A 16,508-nucleotide genomic window follows, 5' to 3' on the forward strand; every position below is an offset into this window, starting at 1 on the left:
TGTGTGTGTGTGTGTGTGTGTGTGTGTGTGTGTGTGTGTGTGTGTGTGTATGTATTTTTTTTTTAAATTCTGAAACAGGGTTTGCTAAGTTGCCTAAGGGCTCTCAAGCTTGCCATCCTCCTGCCTCAGCCTCCCCAAGTTTAGCCACTGCATTGATTAGGTTTTTGGGTTTTGGTTTTCACTTTGTTTTATTTTTTGAGACAGGGTTTTCCGAAGTAGCCCAGGCTGGCTTTGAACTCACGATGACCCCACTGCCCTGCCTCAGCTCCCAGGCCCTGAGTGCTGGGATCACAGGTGTGCACCAGCCCAGGAGTTCTGACCTAACTCTTGGCTGGAAGCCGAGGCGGTACAGCGACCACAGTCCTCTGTTTATTGCTGCCTTTGCTCACTGAGTCACATGCTTCTGTGTGGCGGAGTCCGTTACCTAAGAGCTCCCTAGGAATGTTCCTCTGTCACAAAGAGGGTCTCAGGGCGGTGCCCCTGTACCCTTTAGGAAATGATGCCCCATCCACATAGTGAGGCCGTGAAGAATCGGAACGAGGAGACCGTGTCCCCTCTGTTACAGCTGATGTCCAGGTGTCCCCCCAAAGCCTCAAGGGCTCGTAGGAGGAGCTTCTGGGAGTGACTGCATCACGCACGTGTGACACTGGATCACGACGTCGTGTGTGTGTGATGCTGGACTGCTCAGCTGATTGCTTCGGCAGAGACCTGGATGTGGACAACAGACTTTACCGAGGATAGGGACACACACGGGGTGTGGGTGGCGTCAGCCAACAGGCTCGCTGCCTGGATGGAGTAAAAAGGGAGAGAAAGAAGGCTCATTGCTTCCTGCCTGCCCACCGTGGACTGCTTGTCCTCTGCCATGACACCCCGTCAGGAGCCAGCTGACTATGGACTGAACCTCGAGAAACCAAGAACAGGAGCAAACCTTTCTTCTAACTTGTGGGTGTTGGGGACTTTGTCTCAGCAGTGAGAAAGTAACTGTGACCCCCCCACCAGTGTGTTGCCTTGAGACGACACTCTGTTGTCCTCCATCACAGCTTTGGTACTGGGTTTGAGGCCTTCACACTGAGCTGCATCCCCAAGCTTTGTACTGTTTTTTATTTGGGGACAGGGTCCTGCTAAGTCACTGGATTGCCCAGGCTGGGCTTGAACTTGAGATCTTCCTGCCTCAGTCTTTCAGAGTGCTGGGATCACAGAGCGCGTACCATCACACCAGGCTAATCTGTCTTTCATTACAGGAATGAGAACCATAAGCCTAGTGATAGGTTCAGAAAAGTATTACTTTTCCCTCCTGCACAGGAAAATGCACTGTCTGTAATTTATCTGGACCTGGTGCAATGCCGAGCTGTCAAACACAAGCTGCACGACCTTTATAGATTATGCCCTCCCCGCTTTTGTCAGTGGTGGGGCTTGAACCCAGGATGTGGTGCATTCTAAGCTGCTGAACTGCGTCCCCAGCTCCCTAATTTATCTCTTATTCTTATTAGTTTTGCTTTGTTTTTTGAGACAGGGTCTCGCTATGTAGCTCAGGCTGGCCTTGGACTTGCCATCAGCCTAAAATCGCAGTGATCTTCCCACCCCAGTTTCAAGTGCTGGGATTACAGGCGTGCGCCACCACACCCGGCTCCCCAATTTATTTTAAAGTCTGTCATTTTCAGTTGCTAACATAAGAAAGATTGGATTAGGAAATACGTTGTTGAAGAAAGTGTGGGTGCTTAGATGCTGTACTGTCAGAAACTCGTGTTATATAATTTATAATTGGTATAGGAAACGAGAAAGACTTTTCCCTGGAGAAACGGCCGGCACTCTCCAGAGAGGGCTAAGGAGGCCCAGGCCATCTTTTCAGGAAGCGGAGTTTACGCCCAGAGGGTTGTAGGCCTTGACTTCCGGGGGCTGCAGGTAGCAGGTCTGTGGCCTCGGTGGCGGTGGCGGGGACCCTGCTCTGCTCCTGTGCGTCAGGTGGCAGGTGGCACGGGACGGGACTGGAATGCGCTGCTGCCAGGACTGGCCCACAGGCAGCCAGGCTGAGCACTGTCTTCCCTGCATATGTGAGGGTGCTCAGCAGCGCAGCCAGTGACAGTGACACTTTCTAGGGGGACAAAGCAGCACCGTCTCCAAAGCACAGCTCTTCCCAGAGCAGCATAAATCAAGTTGGCCTCCAACTGGTAACTGAGGTGGGGCTCCCAGGAGGCCACAACATTTGCACAGAATTGTCCTTTTAGCTAAATAGGAAGGAAGAAAGGACATAATAGCGACTATGTCCAATGGGGCGGCTGTAATCATGAGCTGCTCACTTCCCCTCCCATCTGAACCCCAAACATGCATCTTATTTGATAAAAAAATAAACATTTGATACAAAAATAATTGCATTAAAGAACTTTTTTTCCAATCTAGAAAAGGTAAAGCTAAGCAAATTTTAAGGGACTCCAACCAGACTTAGCTTACAAAAGATTTTTTGAAAATATGCAAAAGTAGTTGATGATTTTGTAGTGTTTAAGTAAGTGAATAAGCAAGGTGTGGTGGTGCACACTGTAATCCCAGCACTGGGGAGGCTGAGGCAGTAGGATCACCTCCAGCTGAAGGCCAGCCTTGGGTAAGAGCAAGACTGATTCAAAAAACCAAATAACAACCAACCAAACCAAACAGACTCACAGAAAAGAAAGGACAGACCGGGATTTAGCTCAGTGGATTTGCCGCCTGCTTCGCAAGCGCAAGGTCTCCAGTTGGATCCCCAGTACAAAAAAAAAAAAAAGAAAAGAAAGGACGGCATGATTTTACATCTGAGTGAAGTCTTGTGCACCTCAGAAGAAAAAAAAAACCCAAACCCCCAGGCGGAAGCTTCCCAAAGCACACCCCGGGCCTTCACCGGCTCATCCTCCCGCCCAAACCCCAGTCCCCTCGGCTCCGCCCTTTCCCGCCTCCAGTCCGCAGCTCCAGGGACTCCTGGGCCAGGTGAGCGTCTGTCCCGTGCCCTGCAGGTCCTGGGTGGCTGAGTGCGGCCACCCCTGCTCTTTCCCATCAGCACTCAGGCGGCGCGTTCACAGTGGGCAAGGCCGCCCTGTAGTCCGGAGGGACGGGGTCATGGGGCCGCCTGGGGGTGGGGTGGGGGACGGGACGTCAGTGGGGGATGCGGACGCTTCATCTGAGGCTGCACAACTCTGCGCACGACCGAGAAGCACTGAACTGCGTGCGGGGGCGGGGATTACGGTTGGAGAACTCAGGCCAAGGACACCAGTAATAGCATTGTGATTTTGAAGAATTAGTCTTCCAAAGACAGCCCTAAATATTATTACTAATAAGTCCCTCTGTCCTTCCCTCTCTTCCCTTCTTCCTCTTCCAATTTTTCTCTTCCTGCTTCCCCGCTCCTCCTCTTCCATACTGGGGACTGACCCCAGGACCTTTGCACTGAGCTCCATCCCCAGCCCTTCTTGAGACAGGATTTCACTACATCGTTTGGTGGCCCGGGCTGGGCTCCAACCTGCCATCCTCCTGCCTCAGCCTCCTAGAGTGCTGGGATTACAGGTGTATATCTTTGCACCTGGCTGGTGCTAGTGATTTCTCACTGGTGCTTCAAGGTGAGCGAACTGACCTGAGAACACGCAGATGCGGAACTCCAGGAGGCCCGAGCAGCTCCCAGGTGCCCAGATGCCAGAGCTGCTCTGCTCAGCTCTGTAATTCAAGGTCATTTCGTTCCTGTTCACCCGGGCAGAGAAGGGTCGGGCCCAGCACCCTAGGTGCCGGCCTAGCACTGTGCAGCTGGGTTTCCGGGGGTGGGCAGCTGACCCCGTGCCTGGCCGTCCACGTCCCACTTTCCCGGAGGCCGCAGAGCAGCACCAGGCCCTTGTCCTCGGGGCCTGGCACAGACTTGAGAGCTCAGCACCGTTCTGCGCGTTCTAAACGACCTCACAGTGCCAGGAAGGAGCACAACAGCGTTCCTCTCCCTGCGATGCCCTCCTTTCCCTCTTGTACTGGGAACGAAGCCTGGGCCTTCACATCAAGCCACATTCCCAGTGTCTGTCTGTCCCTCCCTCCTCCCTCCCTCCCTTTCTGAGATTGGGTCTTGCTGAGTTGCTTAGTCACCCAGCCTTGCCTCAAACTTGCAATCCTCTTGCTTCAGCCTCCCAGCGTGCTGGGATTAGAGGCACAGACCACTGTGCAGTTTCTTTCTGCAGTATTCTTTTTCCTTTTCGAGACAGGGTCTCACTATTTAGCCCAGATTGGCCTCAAACTTATGATGATCCTCCTGCCTCAGCCTCCTGAGTAATGGCACTACAGGCATGCACTAACACACCTGGCTTGCAAAGTTCTTTAAGAATAATTACAAGGTGGAACCTTCTGCAGACACCTTCCAGGCTCAGCTCTAGCTGTCAGCACCTTGGGGTCCCCAGTGTGCCCTGGGCCATGGTCTGGGTTGCTGGATGTTGCCGACATGGAGGGGGACCTGGGAGGATCCCCTCCTGTCCTTCTGTTTACCTCCCAACCAATTTACTCTGTGCCATCACAGATCCCAGGGCGGCAACCATGGGCTGCACCGGTGGGAGCCATGAGCCTATGTATGAGACCTTCCTTCCCCTAACACATTCAGCCCGGGGATTTGTAACGGGACGGTGATTCCCCCTGCATCCCAGGGTGGTGCTCTCAGCCCATGAGTGGCCTCTGCTGACTTTTGCCACTAGTATCTCCTTGAATTTAAAAAAGAGTCCTATCCCCTCTGCATGCCTCCCAACCAGTACAGCTCAATTATACTTGTTGGATTTTTAAGATGGATGTATTTATTATCCTGGGGATTGAAACCAGGGCCACTACACAAAGCTACGTCCCTGGTCCTTTTACAAACATATCTATTTAGAGGTAAGGTTTTGCTAAACTGCTAACAGGCTCAGACTAGGCTTGAACTTGTGATCCTCCTGCCTCAGCCTCCCAGAGTGCTGGGATTGCCAGTGCGCACTGGTAGTTGAGCTGCATATTAACGAACACATACTACATATTTCCCTTTGTGCTGTGTCTGACTTAACATTTGGGCAGATTCATCTACTTTCATTGCTCTGTGAACATACCAAAGTTTCATTGCCTGGAAGTACAGGTGCATATTTGGGTTTTGTTCAACAAAATTTACAAAAGGACATTGTTTCAGACCAAGACCCTATATTAGGTCCAGCAGTCCAGGCAGACATCAAAGGGAGGCACCCACTCGGGGGTTCCACACAGCCAGGTGCACTCCCTGGCTCATCTGGCCTTTGAGAAGTGGGGTACAGGAAGGTAACAAGTTTCCCAAACAGCCGGCTTCAATGTGCAAAATAATAAAGTTCCCTTTGCCCCAGTCCTTACACAAAAACAAAAACATGTCCTCAAGCAGCCTGACTGGATCAAACTTGGGACCTTGTGCTTGTGAGGCAGGCAGTGGAACCACTGAGCCAAATCCCTGGCTCTTATTCTGTTTTATAGAATAAAGTGTTTGTCATCTGATTCTACAACAAAAAATAAAAAATAAAGCCAATTAAAATCTGGTGTAACAAGCCTGTGATCCCAGACAGCACTCAGGAGGCTGAAGCAGGAGGATTGCTGAGAGTTCATACACCATATTTTTAATTTTGTTTTTTAAAAAAAGTCACCAGACCGCGTTGTATTTAGCTTTATGAGGGCCCGTTTATCCTCATGCCTACATTTACTCTTCCTTCATGCTTGCTCATCTTTGCAAAGCAGTGGTTTCTGTGGCTCCCCAGTCTTGTGGGTGGTGCCTGCGGGCACAGCTCTGACGTCCTGGAAGGAACTGGAGCCGGCTACGTGTACAAAGGGAGGTCACACAGTGGGCTGAGAGGCCAGGACGATGCCCGCCAGCGCTTGTGGGAGCTGACAGGGTCACCTGCTAGCTGCCGCGATCCCGACCCCGCGGCCCAATGACCTACCCACCTCCCGCTAGGCTCTGCCTCTTAGGCGACTGGCTCAGCACCGTACATGCAGATGAGGGTGGGGCGGACAGACAAACCGTGCAGCCCCGCCGGGACCTGTCCTCTGGGGTCCAGTGCTTCCGCCTGCCGGGCAATGGTTTGCAATCCCCTTTAGTGACGGCCTGCATAGAGCCCGCTCCGCCATCATCTAAATGCTCTCCCGCGCGCAGTTACTTCGTTAGCACAGCGGGGGGCGCTCCGCTGCTTCTCCTGCTGTCCCCCTGGGGCGCCTTGGAGCTTTCTGCTGTCCTTCCTCTCCCTTTGACAGCGCAGTGACTCGTCCAGTCCTGAATGTGGACGGGTGTTCCATGGCTTCTAATAGACGCTGTCTCACTTTCTCCTCTTTTTTTTTTTTTTAGGAACCCTGATTTACCACACCTTTTATTTTACCTTTTTCATCCTACCAGCAATGCATCTTAACATCTCTGATATTTTTCACGTCTTGGTCATTTTTGTTGAAATTTGGATATTAATTTCTCACCATCTTCTAATTTTTAACTTTCATTTGTATTTGTTGATGAATTTGTCCAGTTTTCAATTTGAGTGTTAAAAACTTTCCAGCCCCCCCATCCAGCTGGCACAATCTCATTACTCAAAAAATAGTTTCTCAGGAGCCGGGCGTGGCGGCGCACGCCTGTAATCCCAGCACTCGGGAGCCTGAGGCAGGAGGACCTCTGTGAGTTTGTGACCAGCCTGGGCTACATTGTGAGTTCCAGGTCAGTTTCAACTACGTAGTGAGACCCTGTCTCAAAGAACCAAAACTCAGTCTTCATGGCACCCCCCCCCTAAACGATGAAGCCCACATTCCTTGTTGAGACCTTAGTGCATGATCTTTATCTTCTGCTTCTTCCTGTTTTCTCTTCTATAGCCCGTTTGCTCCTTTATGGAAAAAAACCCCCAAGACAAAAAACATATATTCAGCCCCTCAGCTGCCCAGGGCTGCACACCGCAGAGCCCTCCGTGTGTTCTCTTCTCGCTGTGCCCTGCAGTGCCGCCCCCAGCACCAGTGTCTCTTGTTCCTGGCCCAGGCTGGGGCTTCTCGGCTTCAGGGCTCTTGGGCTGCGCGGCCGGCACAGCACCCACAAAGTGTCCAGCCCGGTGAGCCCCGGGCGGTGACCTCTGCAGGCACAGAGGTGCCCCATGGCCTGAGTGAGGCTGAGCAAGGTGGCGAAGGGGCCACGACACCACTCGGAGAAGGTGCCGCCCGGGACCTGTGGGCTCCTTCTGGAATCTTCCTGTTCCACTCCATACCACGGTGAATGTGGCTGCAGGAAGCGGAGGCCTCACTTGGAGAGGGGCCGTGCTCCCTGCTTCTCTGCCCTGAGCCCCGAGGCTCGTCCGCCTGTCGTCTGCCCCTGCTGGGGTTGCTGGGGAGGAGCCCAGTGCTGGCCCGGCACCGCCCCTGCCTTCCTTTCCGGCCACTTCCCGCGTCCTCCAGGTTGCTGTGCTGGTGGACAGCCTCTCGGGGCTCCCTGGGCTTCCTGCAGCAGCTCTGGAGCTCTTTCGTGGTGGACTTTTGCTGTGCTGTCCTGGCTGCCGTGATGCCCTGAATGGATCCAATCCCCTCTCCTGGTCTTTGCGACTTTGGGAAGAGCCGGCAGTTGCATGGTGCCAGATCCTGTGGCAGACGAGGACGCGCTGCTGTGATTTTATGAGCTGCCTTTCTGCCGGATCAAACTCGGGGCCTTGCACTGGTGAGGAAGGCGACAGAACCACTGAGCTAAATCCCCGGCCCCACTGTGAGGTGTTTTTGATCACACCCCTTTAGACCCTCAGGAAAGAGGGCTCCAGAGCGGCTCCAGAAAGCGACCATAGGACGGGATGAGGACGGGCAGGGAGGGGCCCCTTCTGAGGCGCGTCCACGGCAGTGTCCCTGTGTACTTCACTGTTCCCCACCCCTACAGATCTGCCCCCAAAGAGGTCAGATCCAAACCCACCCACAATCATCACTAAGTCCAGAGTCTACATGGTCACTGCGCAACGGTTGATCGATCAGCTCAGCCAAGTTGTGGGTGTGGAAGACCCACCCTAGGGAGGATCGGCCCCAGAACGGTATAAAAGGGAAGCGGAGAAGGAAGGCTCGCTTCAGTCTTCTTCCGAGGCACTCCAGTCTTCACCTCTGCCGTCTCCTGGCTCCTGTGCAGACCCTTCAGCCTCGGATACAGACTTGGACTCTGCTCTGGGCCTCTGACTGGATCCTTTGTCTCCCGGGAGCACGCAGACCTTCACATTGCTTCCACGCCTGACTCCGGGCAGCCGCCGTAAGCCACTCTTTAATTCTTATATATGTGTATATCTCCTACTGAATCCGTTTTCTCTAATAAGCACTGATGGATATACAGTTTTTTGCTTTTTATTTATTTTTTGAGACAGGGTCTCGCTATGCAGTTCAGGCTGGCCACAAACTCACGAGATGCTCTTGACTCAGCCTCCCAAGTGCTGGGATTACAGGGGTGTGGTGCCACGCCTGGCTCAATTACACTTTTCAACTAGTTCATGGGTCTCACCAGAGAAGCTGAATTTATCCAGGAACAAGCCTAAACCATCACGAGATAGACCTCAGAATGTGCTTGGCTGTCTGATAGGGGGGAGTTAAACTGTCCTTTGATTATGGTTCAAAACTTTGCATATCATTTTGTTACACATTATTCATGTTCACGGATATTTGTAAGGAGCAGGTAGTGAGGAAGACAGAGGTAAAGGCTAATCAAGGAATTTCAGTTCTTGCTAAGTAAGCCCCTCACTCCAACGATGGAAAATGCAGACTGGAGATTTAGGAAAGTCCGTGGTTCAGAAGCAGGTTTACTTCTCACCCCGGGTCCTCCCCGGAGCACAGCTCAGATGTACAGTGGGTGTTGATGTCCTTACACTGAGGCCCTCGGCAGGGCCAGCCTGGTGCTGTGCCCTGGGAGCCTGGCCTTCCTCTCTAGGGCTGAGTGACGCAGGAGACTTAGGCAAAGCAAAGCCGGCTGGTGAAGAGGATGGAGCCTGTTAATTCAAAATTGCCACAGTACATTTCAGAGCAGTTCCCAAAGCCTTGCACTGGGCTTTTCAGGAGACTCCAACACTGCCTCTCCGGACCTGTATGGAGAAGTTCTTGTGGGTTTTCTTGAGATTTGGACAGTGTAAACAGAGATGCCAAGGAGAGCTTGGTTTTCCTCTTTTTTTTTCTGTGCCGGGGATTGAACTTGGGACCTTACGCTTGCAAAGCAGGCGGCGGAACCACTGAGCCAGATCCCTGGCCCGCTTCTGTTTTCACTCAGTTCTTCTGCAAAGTTAGTTTCTCCCTCATTCCTCACTTTTACTTTTTCAAGTAAACCGCCACCATTTTTTGGTCATTTCATTCAGTTCTTTATTCCAGGCAGGAAACCAACTCCAGGAGAAGGGAGCACCACAAATCCCGGGGACGGTATTTGGCGAGCCGATTTCTAGAAGCAGACTTGGTAATTCCGTGCCACTCCGAGGTGCGCATGGCTCACGTCGAGGACGGCCACAGCAAGCGCCTGAAGCTCCAGAGGCCGCTGGGTGGTGACGGGCATGGTTCCCAGGCCCCCAGGGAGCTGCCCACGGCATCAGGGGAGCACGGCCCGCACAGCCAGGCCCTCAAGGTGTCCCCCCAGGGTCTGCCCCCTGCCGCCTCCATGGCCAGCCTCCTCCACAGCACAGCTGCGCCTGGCCACACCGTCCCTGAGCTCAGACAGGAGGCGCCCGCCTATCACCCTGCCCCTGGCACCCTGGGCCTGGGCCTGCTGGTGCCCGAGGCCAAGGCCCCCGGTGCCCAGGACGTCTCCAGCTACTGTGGACAGAAGCCCCCGGGCCCCGCTGCTCCTGGCGTCCAGAAGGGCCACACCCCAAAGCACATTCTGTCCTCTGTCGTCCATGATACGTCAGACAAGTGGGACACCTTCATCAGGGACGCGGACATCAACACCCTGCGGGAGTGTGTGCAGATCCTGTTCAACAGCAGGTTCGGGGAAGCCCTGGGCCAGAGCCACATGGTCCGCGTTCCCTACAAGAAGATCGTCCAGTACCCGGAGGCCGTGGAGGTCGTGGGCATCCCGGACAAGATCCCTTTTAAGCGGCCCTGCACCTACGGGGCCTCCAAGCTGAGGCGGATCCTGGAGCAGAGACACAGAATCCACTTCATCATTAAGGGGCCGTTTGGAGAACAGACCAGCGCAGAGCACACGTGTGTGGAAGACTCCATGAAGCTGGAGCCGGCTGGCCCGGCCCAGGACACCTCCGCCGAGGTCTCCAGGGCCACCACGCTTGGCCTGGCAGCCGCTGCCACAGGGTCCGACCAGTGCGGCGTCTCCAGAGGCTGCAGGCCGGGGAATTCCTCGGAGCTGCGGCCAAGCAAAACTGAGCCCGAGGACCTGCCGGGCGCCGTTCAGGTCACCCTCCAGGGTCCTCCGGCAGCCTCTGAGGAGACGATGGCCTCGCTGCTGCCCCCGGAGGCCGACCCAGGGCCCGGCGAGGACGAGTGGCCCCAGAGGTGGCCTGCAGAGCACTGCCCCGGCCATGGGACCCGTCTGCTGCGCCAGCAGGTGGAGCAGCTCTTCAGCATGCGACTGGCCGAGGCCCTGGGTGTCGCAGTGCCCTGCCAGGTGCCCTACTCCACCTTCCTGGCGCACCCTGAGGACCTGTTTGTGCTGGGGCTGCCCGACGGCATCTCCCTGCGCCCACCCAGCTGCTTTGGTGTCACCAAGCTGTGTCAGATCCTGGAGGCCAGCGACAATATCCGGTTTGTCATCAGGAGGCCCGAGCTGCTCCCCAAGGCCAGCAGTCAGGAGAGGGACTTGGGGGACCCCCTTGTGTGGCACAGCCTGACAAGCTTTCCGGAATATTATGATGCCAGAGTCCCCTGGGCCGACATGGCCTCAATGCTGAGGGCACAGGTCCAGGACCTGTTCAGTGAGAAGTTTGGGGAGGCTTTGGGGGCCACCCACCCCCTGCAGGTGCCTTATGGTCAGATCCAGAGCAACCCCGGCTGGGTGACCGTCGAGGGGCTGCCCCCAGGGATCCCCTTCAGGAAGCCCAGCACCTTGGGCTCCCAGAGCCTGGAGCGGATCCTGGCCGTGGCTGACAATATCAAGTTTACCGTCACTAGGCCACTTCCAGAACTTGGCCAGCAGCCCGAGGAGGGTGACGGCGGCAGACTGGGGAGACAGTGACCCTCCGAGAGTCTTCAGGGAGGAAGACCTTCGGGCCCTGGGCCCTGGGCTCAGTGTGGCCCATGCGGGTTCCACACCAGCAGATCCAAGACAACCCCTTACCGTGGAGGTCACGGGCCTGCGGACGACGCCCCTTTCCAGAACCCCAAAACTACAATGCCCCCACTGGAGAAGATCCTGAAGGCACAGAGCATGTGTGCATGGCCATCCGCAAGGAGCTGCAGTGGCACACAAGTCTGCAGTGATACCGGGGCAGCAGGGACAGTGGTGCCCTGCCCGACAGCGGTCCCCGAAGGCCACTCCGAGGCCCCCTCATGCTCCACCCCGGACCCTGCGGTGCCCACCGACCAGGTCTCCCCCAGCTGGTGTGTGGCGTGGTGGCCACTGGCCGGGACACAGCGCCAGACCTCTCGGTCCCTGGACCTCAGGGAGAGACTGGACCACGTGCAGCTGGTGCACTGCTCTGTGTTGGAGCCTTGTGTCTTTCCAGTGAGTTTTACGCTATTCCTTCACCAAAGCCTTTTGAAGGAAATAAAAGGAAATAGCAAAGAAGTAGGTGTGGTTTATTGGGTAAAGGAGGCCTCTTTCCCCCGTGTCTGATTTTGCTCTTTGAAGAGCTCTGGTAGGGCAGGGAGGGAAGTGGGTGGAATGCTTGTCTAGCTGTGTGAAGGCCCAGGCTCCATCCTCAGCACGGAAGACAGCACAGCAAACAGAAACGCCTTGCAAGCTTGCTGTGGTGGTGCAGCGGGACCCTGCCCCAAAAGGGCTGGACTTGGTGCCCCCCGGTCTGAAGCCCCAGTCCTGCAAACCCCGCCACCCCTTTTGATTTCAGCTAGATGTGGTGGCACTTGCTTGAGATCCCATTGGCTTGGGAGGCTGAGGCAGAAGGATTTAAAGTTTGAGGCCAGCACTGGAAATTTAATAAGGGGTGTGTGTGTGCGTGTGTGGAGTGAGAGCTTGATCCTCTGAGCCAAAGTTTACTGGATTCTTCAACATTATCTCACACTGAAGCCTTTAAACCACCCGGAGTTTGAAATTGCTCGAATACCACGTTACATGTGAAAAGCAAGCTTTCCAGGGTAACTCTTCTACTTTACTTAGCTTTTGTGGCTGTCTTAGTTACTTTTCTCTCATTGCTGAGAAAAATACCCGGCACCCAAAGTGAAAGGGAAGGGTTTATTTAGCTCACAGTTTGCAGAGGTTTCAGTTCATAATCTACTGGCTCCAGGGTGGAGCGGCCTTGTGCCCCTTTATCCGTACTACCGGGATTAGGGTGGTGCTGAGCAGATCAGTGCTCTGGCTTAGTAATTGCACACCCTTAAACTCAGTGCCTCACACCCTAGGTTCAGCCCTGTGACGCAGGCGGCTTTGGGGGGCATCTAGACACACCCGTAACAGTGGCCCTGGGGTCATTCCCACCCAGGCTTCATGCACCTAACAAGTGCTGGGGACCAGAGCCACACCCCAGCGCAGTCACACAGCTTGGGGTTCTGACTTGGATGTTGAGATCTTAGAATGTCCTTTGCACCTGCTAGGCTTTCTTTCTGTACATGAGCTCTGAACCCAGTTCCAGGAGTTTATGTTTGAGAAGGCCAACCGTTGAGTGGGGTGGTGCACTGCTGTAATCCCAGCACTCAGGAGGCTGAGGCAGGAGGGTTGCTGCAGGTTTGAGGCCAGCCTAAGATATACAGTAAGTTCAAAGCCAGCCTGGGATATATAGTGAGGCTTTTTTTTTTTTTTTTTTTTTTTTTTTTTTTTTTTTTTTTTTTTTTTTTTTTTTTTAGACAGGGTCTCAGTGCGTAGTTCAGGCTGGCCTTGAACTCACTATGTAGCCCAGGCTGGCCTCAAACTGGTGGGGATCCTCTTGCCTCTGCCTCTGAGTGCTGGGATTAGAGGTGTGTGCGTCACCACGCCCAGTCTGTAGGAAGACTCTTGTCTCAAGAAAGAAAAGAACACAACAGTGGCATACAGAGACTTCCCAGGAAATGAAACATTTCTACAGTTTAAGGGACATTGTACGCAGTCCAGGTGGACCCAGTGGCTTTGTTGAACACCAACTGCAGATGAAAGGCAGCACAGAATGGGCTTCACAGTTAATTTAGGGGTGTGGTGGGTATGTGTTAGAGGGTGTTGTTTCCAGGGCCGGACCCCAAACCACACAGCATTGAGGGGTTTCCACAGCTGCCCACGGGGTGGCGTGTTCCAGTGAACATGAGTCGGACCTCACTTCCAGACTGAAAATGTGCAGGCCATTTTCTAAATTTAGGTGCGGCTCTGACAATCATGATCAAGTTGGCTTCGGAGCCTGTTCACCAGACCCCTGTCCCCGAGAACTGCTGTCTGTGCAGCCCAGGGAGCTGCTTGCTCTGGAAATCTCTGGTACAGTGCTGATGTGCTCAAAACGTATTCGGGCAGCAGAACTGACACACTTAAAACTCGGGAGAAGAGGAGAAGGGCACGGTGAGCAGAGCGAGATTCTCTCCAGCCATGGGTTCCGGCCCGTGGCGGAGGGGAGGCTCAGCTGTCCTCCGTGCTAACCCTGGGCTGGTGCCTGAGGCTGCTTACTGGACACAGGCTCTACTAGTCTGGGTGGTGAAAGGGTCCTCTCTGGATAGCTGCCATTGTGTTCCTGTAAGCTCTCCTTATTCAAAATTTCCTCTTTTTTGGAGACAGGGTTTTGCTCATGTGGCCCAGGCAGGCCTCCAATTGAGGCAATCCTCCTGCCTCAGCCTCCTAAGTGCTGGGACGAGCCACCAGGCATGGCCATTTTCTTCTATTTTACCTTGCAGATGTTGAAACATTTATTTCCTTCCCCACATCACCAAGTCATGGATTCTGTCATAAATGTGAGTGGTTGTGTCGTACATACTCCTGGCAAAAAGCACTACTGAGTGACTCTGGCATCCTAGGGCAGAGTTAAGATCTCCCCGCACCCCGTCTTAGATTGAACCCAGAGTCCTCACGATGAACTACATCCCCGGACCCTTTTTTATTTTGAGACAGGGTCTTGCTAAATTGCCCAGGTTTGGTTCAAACTTGAGATCTTCCTACCTCAGCCTCCCTGAGTACAGGGATTACATATGTTTGCCACCACATCTGGCTTGTTTGTTTTTCATATTCTTTTTTTTTTGTTTTTTGGTTTTTTGAGACAGGGTCTCACTGTGTAGTTGAGACTGACCTGGAACTCACTATGTAGCCCAGGCTGGTCTTGAACTCGGCGATCCTTCTGCCTCAGCTTCCCAGTGCTGGGATTACAGGTGTGAGCCACCACGCCCAGCTTCATATTCTTAATGACTGGTGACAAATGGCAGGCTCAGGACAATTGTGGAAGTGTAAACTACCTTATAACATCATTAGCTAGGCCTGGTGGCACACACCACTAATCCTGGCAGTCGGGAGGCTGAGGCAGTTTGGGGCTGCTGCTAGTTTGAGGCCAGCCTGGGCTATCCAGTGAGTTCAGTGCCAGCCTGAATTACTTAGCAAGACCCTGTATCAACAAAGGACCTATGAAACATCACTAGTTTCGAGGCAGGCTGTCTTTGACCGGCGTGCTGTTGTACCAGCCTGATGACTCTTCCTCTCCTGAACTCAGATAACCCCACCATCTGAGCACCCTGGACGGGGCGGTGCTTGGCTCCTGTCCAGGCAGGGATCTCTGTCCCCTGCGTTCCCACTTGGGCTTGGGCTGGCTCTGCCTGGGGTGAGGCGACCAGCACCGCTGCAGCAGAGTCAGGGGCCCTGGCTTTTGTTTGCAAGATCTTCGGACTGGACAGAGGGAGCTGCAGGAGGCAGGCAGGTGGGCACGAAGAGCACCCTTGCACCCTCTGCGCCCCTCTGGAGCAGCCTCCCCAGCTGCCTGGAGACCGGTCTGGGGAGGCTGTGGAACCACCCTCTCCTTACTGCCTAAGGGCGCCGTGTGCGGCTTTGGGGCCCAAGACAGAGGAAGGAGGGGAGACCCTGAAAACCGGAAGGGCTGGCTCCACACCGGCAAATCCCGACCTGGTTCCTCCATCTGTTTTCTCCACTCCTCGGCCCGGCCCGTCCTGGGGAGCCACGGCGCTGCAGTCCCAGCGTGTGCCCCTAGGGGCCACGTTTTCTGTCCGTGGGCAGCTGCCCTGAGGGGACTGTGGCTCCTGACTTGTCGGAAACTGTCTCAGCAGATGGCGTGAGGAGGTTCTGCTCTGGGATTCCGGCCCTGGGTTTTCCTGTGCTGTGGCTCCAGCTACCTCCCCTGCCCCTCAGTGGCTGTGTGCCTGTTTCCTTCTCACCCCAGTGTTCTCAGAGTGTGGGGCCAACCTACGATCCGAGGTGAGGCGAGAACTCATCCGTGTTAACAACTTTGCAGTTGTTTCTTTCAAATTTGATTTTTTTATGTTAAATATTTTTCTTTGCTTCCACAATAAAGCACTGATGGGTGTTTCTGTTTGAGTATAATTTCTAAAATTTTCAAAGGACATTCTACTTTTTTTTTCGTTTTAGTTTTTTGAGACAAAGTCTCACTGTGTAGTTCATGTTGGCCTCCACTTTGAGACCATCCTCCTGCCTCAGCCTCCCCAGTGCTGGGATCATAGGTGTGTGCCACCACGCCCGGCTAATGACATTTAACATTTAACGTTAGCACTAATGTGATCTAAAAACATTTTTATTTTATGCCTACACAAAGCCACCCAATGCTGAAGCAGGGGCCCCTGTTTTAGAAAAGGGGAAGAGAGCCAGGGATTTCGCTCAGTGGCGCTGCTGCCTGTCTTGCAAGCTCAAGGTCCCAAGTTCGATCCCCGGTACCAAAAGAACAAAAACAAAACATAGAAAAGGGAAAGAACCAAATTATATGACAAAGTTCTGGGTAGAAAACAGCAAAAGAAATCTTTGTTGATTTTCCTCCTACATTTTGCAGTTGTTTTTCTTATTTTCTCCTTAAAAAGAGAAGAAAATGACCTACCTACAAGTATAATACTATTTTCAGAGTTTGCGAGAGTCCAGACGAGCTCTTTTTAGGGGAGGTAGAGCGCTTTCGTCCCGGCCGTGGCCCGGTGTACTCCTGGCCAGGCTGCTCCCCGGCGGCAACGATGGGGCCCGCGCGGGTCCAGAGGCTCACACGCTCGCGGACACACTCCACAGACATGCACGGCCCTCACGTGTGCACAAGACACGGCGCACACGCACACGCATGCACGCACATGGCCACCCTGCCCACCCGACTCCGGCAGCGAAGCCCCGCCCCAAGCGCGGAGTCCTCAGCCAGCCCCGGCCCACACAGCGCAACCTTGAAACAGGATCTGATGCTCTTCTGGCATTCTGACTCCTTGAGAAACATTTTTCTTTCTTTCTTTCTTTCTTTCTTTCTTTCTTTCTTTCTTTCTTTCTTTCTTTCTTCTTTCTTTCT

At 53.9% G+C, this 16,508-nt stretch overlaps 2 protein-coding genes across 9 annotated transcripts in view; one reads left to right on the plus strand and one right to left on the minus strand.

Annotated features, from left to right (window-relative positions):
- Dlgap1 (DLG associated protein 1) overlaps positions 1-16,508 on the minus strand; it is a 261,824-nt gene that overhangs the window by 67,332 nt on the left and 177,984 nt on the right. The gene's annotated exons all lie outside the window — the stretch shown is intronic.
- On the plus strand, positions 8,142-11,370 carry LOC117283779 (general transcription factor II-I repeat domain-containing protein 1-like). The gene is given in 6 exon segments (XM_033757606.1): positions 8,142-8,212; positions 9,313-11,108; positions 11,111-11,221; positions 11,224-11,244; positions 11,247-11,309; positions 11,312-11,370. Coding segments are annotated over 5 exon segments (1,941 nt in total). The 5' UTR covers positions 8,142-8,212; positions 9,313-9,421.

The sequence above is a fragment of the Fukomys damarensis genome, unplaced genomic scaffold, assembly GCF_012274545.1.
Source record: "Fukomys damarensis isolate Sample0158 unplaced genomic scaffold, DMR_v1.0_HiC HiC_scaffold_30, whole genome shotgun sequence".
NCBI lineage: Eukaryota > Metazoa > Chordata > Mammalia > Rodentia > Bathyergidae > Fukomys > Fukomys damarensis.